The following is a 7,409-nucleotide window of genomic DNA, read 5'->3' on the forward strand; positions in this document are numbered from 1 at the left end:
TTGTGGCTTCATCCTACTCCCAGAGTTGCATTCATCTTTGTCCCTGCACCCGTACTTTAAAGGTTGTTATTGATGATGACTTTCCCTCTGAAATGTAGCAGGCAAGTCTCATCCTGGTCTGCAGTGCACTCGGGCCTTACTCTGTGACTTAAAGCAGTGGTTCTCAACCTTTTTTAGATCAAGGCACCTCTCAGAAAATGCCATCTATTAGCTTTCACTCACTTTTTACAGAAAGGTAATAGGGAAGGGGGTTTTTTGTTGCAAAGAGCATGGAGCACAACAACTAGGAATGTTTTTGATGCTGTGCATTCCTACTGAAAATCTGTGGGTTTATCTTGTGAATTGTGTGCAAAGATTTGCACACACAACAGTGCTAATATTATGTTGCACTCTTAAAAGGATCCTGTGGCACCTTGACTGAGAATCACTTAAAGGAGCAGCCCCGAAAAGCGTGCAATGGAATGGAGCCCAGAATCTATCCCAGAATTCTTTCCAAGGCTAAATTCATGTTCTTTAAAACAGTTCATTGTTATTGCACTCATTTTAAACATCAGAGTTGCCCATACTTGACTGAGCTAAAAGAATAATTACCAGTGTCCCTGGCTAACTTTGCATTATCTATTTTCTGTAGAAATACAGTATGTGAGAATCAGTAATGGAGAGCCTGGTCTGTGATGCGAGTCCCTGTGAGGGTCAGAAAGTAGTCTTGTTTGAGCCATTTAATGCTTTCTCTGTGGATTTCATTTTCATGCATGTCTGGTGGACTCATTCATTCATGTCAAACAAAATTCAGTTGCTGCTTTTCCTTTCACTTATTTTGTCTGCATTACAAACCATGTTTTAAGTAGTTTTATCATATGTCTGTTACAAGGCTTTCTGAGAAGTCTTCAAGTGATGATGTGCCATATAGAGAAGCTTTCAGTCACTCCTTGTGTCTGTACTTAAAGCAGTAAGGCTGTGTGAACACTTAAACTGAGGCCAGCAAAGTCTGGCCTGCGGGCCAGATGCAGCCAGCAGTGGACTCCATTTCCCAGCAGCCCCTGCCTATGTGGCTGGAGCCGGTTTCTGTGGAGACCCAAGCAGCAGGGCTGGGTTTCCATGGAGACCAGTCCCAGCAGTGCGGGGAACTGCTCCAGGGCCGGTCTGGGATCTTGCAGTGGCGACAGAGCTACAGTCTGCAGCGTGCATGGTCCAGGGAAGAGGCATGGAGGCAGCAGGTCACAGCTGTGCCTCAGCTCCTTGCTATGGTGACAGCATGGTCTGGAGCTAGGGCAGGGCCACGATCTACAGCCTGCTTGGTCTGGTCAGGGGCATGCAGGCAGTGGGTCATGGGTCTACCCCGGCTCCTTGCAGCAGTGACAGTATGGGCTGGAGCCAGGGCAGTGCTGCGATCTGCTGCCTGCATGCCCCTGCCCGGACCGTGCAGGCTGGAGATTGTGGCTTTACCCAGTCTCTGGACCACCCTGTCACCACTGCAAGATCCCAGCCTAGCCCCAGAGCAGCTGCCCACTATGCCGTGTGCCCTGCCTGCACTGCTGGGGCTGATCTCCATGGGAACCTGGACCCCACCTGCTGGGGTCTTCATGGAAACTGGCCCCAGCCACGTGGGCAGTGGCTCCTGGGAAATGGAGTCCAGCCACCAGCTGGATCCACCATTTTGCCCACCCCAGCTTACACTTTTTCTCAACCGTTCATATTAATAATGTCTGTTGTTACTAATGCCATCAATGGTTTGTGTGCTACAATAGGATTAAATTAAAATTCTTCCTAGCTTCCCATTTCAAATGTGCAAAATAGGCTACGTTTCTGCTGATCAAACTAAATTTAAAATAGTATCAAATGTGCTTTTATTTCTTGTTCAGCAACATAATGCTTTACATTTTCACAGTGCTTTACAAATGTGACCTTTCTCAGCATTCCCACAAAGAAAGTGGTGGTCCGTTTCTTCAGATGAAGGACAGAGAGCATGGAAAAGAATGGAATGGGATATTAAACTGATCTTTATCGGGGCCTCACTTCTAAATCACTTTAAAAGCACATATATATAACTTCAGTGAGTCAGTAGCAGAGCTGGGATTATGGCTGGAATTTCTGGCTGTGCTCAATCAGAAAACAGCTTTTCCACATAAACATAAATGTGTCTAGCTCAGAAGTTTTATGCAAAACAAGCGAATAAGAAAAGGCTTAAAATAAAAGCTCTTTATGAAGGAACACTGATCCTTCAAAGTGAAAAATTGCAGCAGGGTTTTGTCAAAGCAAACAAAATGAAAATGAAATTAATCAGAAAGCAAACAAGTATGACCTGTTTGAGAGGGGAAGCCAGCTCATCCTACATGACCCTTTTCAAGGATAAGGCAGGGTGTCACCTTAGAGAATCTGAATAATTAGGCTGTCACTTCTGAAAGGTTATGCTTTACTGAAGCAGTTAGGCTCCAAGGTGCTGCTCTGCCTTGCTTCAGAGTAACGCAGCAAACTAACCTTCTTTCAAGGATAAGTCACTCACCAATATAATGTAATACCAGTCCCAGTTTGTTTGTCACTTACATTGTAACACCATTGGTTATCTATTTATCAGTTAAATGCAGGCACTGCTTGAATGCATAGCATCTTTTAGCTTTACTGTCTGTCTTTAACTTACAGTTTGTACAGAAATAACCAGACTATAACTCCATTTTGTAACTAATTCTAATTCTTTAACTGCACCAGAAGCAGTAAGGGGGGAAATAAATATTAGAGGACTGCTATTGCAATCTTTGAAAACAAAGGAAGCCACCCAGTTTCAGGGCTGACAGAACTATGTGTCAGTTACCTCTGGTTCAGATATGTACATGTTGGCTAGGTGCAGACATTTAAATAGCTCTAGGTGGAATGGTTCTGAGTTGCACGGTTTTCTGGAAGCGGCATAGATTTGGATTGGTAGCAAAGGGAACACATTCTCCCTTTGGTAGGGGTGCCCTTCTTACATTGGGTTCTGCCACTTTCAAACCAGTCTGTGCGCGCCAAACTTCTCTTATGGGTAGAGACCGATCACTTGTACTTGTAAAAGTGTAATGTCTGTGCCTGGCCTGGGTAAGTGTATATTCTTTTTTTAATTATTCCTGAGGCTTGTGCACTTATATGGAATTAAGCATGTACATTTTTGTTGAGCATATTAAATCAAATGAAATGTAGAATATCCACCTAATTCCTCCTTTCAGTGGGCTATGCTGTTTGTTCTTGGGGAGCATGCCCATGTACGTTTTTCCATCTTCATTTTTCACTTTGTGAACAAACTACTCCCCTGAGAAATGCTGAGAATTGTGATTGCTTTCTATAGAAGCTCACTCTCCATTTTGAGAAAAAGTTCTCTCCTTTTTAAATTCAGTGGACTATAACCAGGTTCACTTTGGCAGCACTTACAGCTGGAGTGGTAGAGAAAAGATTAGCATAGTCCCTTGTGCGCTTACATATTTGTGAAGCACTCATCCTTGTGGGAATTGTCTCCATGGGTTGCACGTGTATGCACTCTGCCCTCTTCTTTACCCAGTCCATTTATGTTAGACTTACAGAGTAGCAAATACCTTTCAAGCTAGATTGTTATTTCTCAGTATTATAGAATGTCAGCCTAATTAGTAGAAAATTAGGGTTTTTTTTTATTGATTTGAGTTTTTAGAGTTCACATCCTTAAGTTTTTCTCTGCAAGCAGGCTAGAACTTTACTTGAAAAGGAAAGAAAAGAAAGCAAGCTAAGATTCCCTGGTAATTGCATGACTCTAGGAGCTAAGGCTTCATTTAAAAAGTCTAGTATTGCACGATTTATCAACACTGCTTTTGTTCAAGGTGTATTGACACATTCTGTTTTTTTTTTCATGACTTGTATAAACAAGTAAAGTATTTCTATCATATAGATTTGGCACTAAGACTAATGTTTCCTATTTAGTATGCAGTAAATGGACCAGAAGTTTGTAGTTGTAGCCTTTCACCCCCTCCAGGTCAATGGGATTTCAGAGGCATGAATATGTGCAAAATTTTGACCGAGCTATGTTTTGGGTAAGGGGATGGAAGAGAGAAATAGTAACAAAATGTAAGTTAACATTGCCTAAGAGTTCGTTCTGGCTCATAGTTAAGACTTCATAATACACAATTAGCTATTTTTCTTTGTTTTGGAATCTACTGTTAAATCAAGCATAAGGTCTTCTGCATCACAAACAATGTGTTAATAGTCTCTTAACTAATGTGTCACTTTTTTATATACTAACCCCCACCCCATCAAATTGAAAACTAGTCTTTTGAAACTTGCCACTGTTTAATGTGTCGTCTTTTTTTTTTTTAAGCATCTATTCTTATTTAAAAACAGAAAGATGATGACATTGAAGAGGGGGATCTCCCTGAACACAGAAGGCCCCCGGCACCAGTTGATTTTTCAAAAATTGATCCAGGCAAGCCTGAGAGCATCCTGAAGCTGACCAAGAAGGGGAAGACTCTTATGATGTTTGTGACTGTGTCGGGAAACCCCACTGAAAAGGAGACAGAGGAACTGACTAGCTTATGGCAGGGCAGTCTCTTTAATGCAAACTATGATGTGCAAAGGTAAGCAGTTATATACAGCTGAGAAATTCTTGTTGCTGGGGCAGAACCTCATATTTCTTTTTCTTTCTTTAAAATCATTGTTTTTTTCATGTCCTAAATGGCTGCACTTTAACCTGTTTAACTTCCTTTAGGCCACTCTGGGAGTATTGTGGTCAGGTATATATAAAGCTCTGGAATACATTTCAGCTATCCATCTTTTGAACTGTCAGCATTTACCATTATATGCTTCCAGCTGGAAGTCTCGGTTGCCGCAGTAAGATTTGTTTTTGTTGTTGTTCCTTTTACTGAAACCACTCTTAGAGATTGCCATCTTGAAATGGAACGATACTAAATTCTGTGCTCTTGGGAGAAGACTGAGAGGTTTCAGGTAGGCCTGTGCGAAGCAGCTAGTACTTGATTTGGATTTGGACGATTCGGGGGTTGGGAGGCAGTGATTTTTATTTGGTGATTTGAATCACTGTCCCAAATCAGTTCAGCCAAATCTGATTTCAGAGCTTCAGCCACCACCAAATCTCTGAATCAGACAGGCCACATTCCCTGCCAGCCCCATCAATGGCTGCCCTACCCAGCCCCAGCCTACCGGCTTTTTTTTTTTTAAAAGGACCCACATTCACCAGCTGGTCCCCTTCCCTCCACTGGCCCCACTTGCTGGCATGGAGTCCGCCCTGCTGCAGTGGGCAGGGACTGCCCCAAATCTCCAAATCTTTTTCCAAATAGATTTGGACCTTTTTTATTGGTCTCCTGAGTCAGTTCAGCTGTGGAATTGAGCCAAATCTCCTCTGAATCGAATCAGCACTTGTAGCTTTGCACAGCCCTAGTTTCAGACTCAGAATCCTGTTGTATTAATCTTTCCCCAAGTAAAGGTACGCTGTTTCTCTCTCTGAAAGGGATTTAATATATGTTCACAGTAATAATATTTATTAATCACTTAGTGGCATCTTACTTTGATATTCTATGTGTGTGTAATTATCAGTCAAATTTTTGAAATACAGGCAAACAGGCCTCTTTGTGGATTGCTTGATGGTATCAAGCTTCAGCTCAATTACAACACCTAGATTACTGCCAAAAGCTAACTTAATGTCCTAGTCCAGTGTAGTTACTTGGAAACTTTTTTGAGTTTTTACTCTACAAGTTTCTCTTTGCCTTGTGTTTATGTATTTTAGCCATTATTTGAAACATCTTTCTGCTTCGTATGGTACTGGCACTTTACCAGTATCAGCAGTTAATTCCCTGAAGATGCTAGTAAGAAACTGTACCTCCTTAAATATGTGTACCTTTGTGTTCCTAAACGTACACCCTGTTCTGGAAACTCCTCTGAATGAGGCTTAATGTTTAAGCCCTTGAAAGGCTATATGCTAATTGATGGTGTTTTCTCATTTAGGTTTATTGTAGGTGCAAACCGTGCCATTTTTATGCTACGTGATGGGAGCTATGCCTGGGAGATCAAAGACTTTCTGGTGAATCAGGAGAGATGTGCAGATGTAACTGTTGAAGGGCAGGTTTACCCTGGTAAAGGAGCAGAAGAAAGTGAAAAAGTAAAAAACAAAACCAAACCTGAAAAAACTAAAAAGAAAAAAGATGCTGAGAAGAAATCTAAACCCCTTGAAGATAACCAAGCTAGCAAAGAGAGAGAAGAGCTATGACAACCACATTAACCAGACTGAGTACAGTAAACAGAATCAGCAGTTCTGCTGCTCATGATGGTGAAACCTGTCTAAGTTTCCCACCTCACTTGTACAAGTCTTGGCTATTTTGGGGAGGTGGGGAAGAAGGCAAGAAGGATTTCTTGGTTCAAGAGACTCTTATGTTTAAATACACAAGTGTACTTTTTAATGTTTAGCATTTAAGTAACAGCAAAGTAAATGTTTAATATGTGGGGATTGACTACTTTAGGTTGCAGCTTTTTTTGTTACATTTACTTAACCAGTTTAAAGTTAAAATAGGTTCTTTTGTGTTTAATGTTATTAACTTTGCTAATATGGCAAGAAGGGAAAAAGAAAATCTTTAAAGTAGACCAAAGTTAATATGTAATAGTGACAGGCCATTTTGTGTAGGCAAGTCAATTATTCACATAGTCACAACTCAGAATACAAACTGCTCACTGAGCAATATTTTTCCACAATTTCTGCGAATAACATCCTACTTGTGGGCACTTTGATCACTATAACAGTACCAATGAGCCTTGAAAGCATAGCTTCCAAATATCATAGCTAATGTTGAAACAAGTGCCTGAGAGACATAATGCAAGATAAATACAAAGACCATGTTAAATATTTGTACTCTAAATCAGTGAAAGAGAGAAGATTTTCTATCCATTTGTCATGATAGTGGGATTAATGGATTTGGATCAACAATCTAAACGTGAAGTTAGTGAAATTAAATTAAGACTTGGGTCTCCTATTCCGTCTAACTCACTCCCTTCTGCCTAGGTACTGTGCCATATATTATGTGCATTTATTTTCTGAAATTCAGTATGCTGAAACAAAAGCAGGAGGGTCAGTTTAAATACCAGTGGCCTGATTTAATTTGGGGTTGGTTGATTTAAGAATCAACCTCAACTCTTATATGGAGATAACTAGCCGCACATTTTAGTTTTATGTAGGGTCTGATTGTTTTGTTGGTTGTATTTATACATCCCCAATAGAAGCTGCATGCATGCAATTTCTGAGTTGGGTGGTCCCCTTAATTATTTTCTTAAGTGAATGAGAATCACCTATTTGAAGAAAAATTCTCACCAAGTAATTTGGTCTTTTTACAACAGTCAGATGCCATGAAAATTTATGTCTGGGGAGAAGCTTTGATTTCTCTTCAAAAAACTGTAATAAACAAGGGTTTCTTTTA

At 40.7% G+C, this 7,409-nt stretch overlaps 1 protein-coding gene across 1 annotated transcript in view; it reads left to right on the forward strand.

Annotated features, from left to right (window-relative positions):
* MESDC2 (mesoderm development candidate 2) overlaps positions 1-6,966 on the forward strand; it is a gene marked incomplete at its 5' end in the record, with an annotated part of 9,260 nt that extends 2,294 nt beyond the window's left edge. Inside the window, 2 exons of the mRNA XM_019533174.1 lie at positions 4,336-4,568; positions 5,950-6,966. Of these exons, the coding sequence (XP_019388719.1) occupies positions 4,336-4,568; positions 5,950-6,211 (495 nt within the window). The remainder of the gene's footprint in view (positions 1-4,335; positions 4,569-5,949) is intronic.
* Positions 6,967-7,409: the final 443 nt, after the last annotated feature.

This window comes from Crocodylus porosus, unplaced genomic scaffold (genome assembly GCF_001723895.1).
Source record: "Crocodylus porosus isolate Cpor-Errol unplaced genomic scaffold, CroPor_comp1, whole genome shotgun sequence".
Lineage (NCBI taxonomy): Eukaryota > Metazoa > Chordata > Crocodylia > Crocodylidae > Crocodylus > Crocodylus porosus.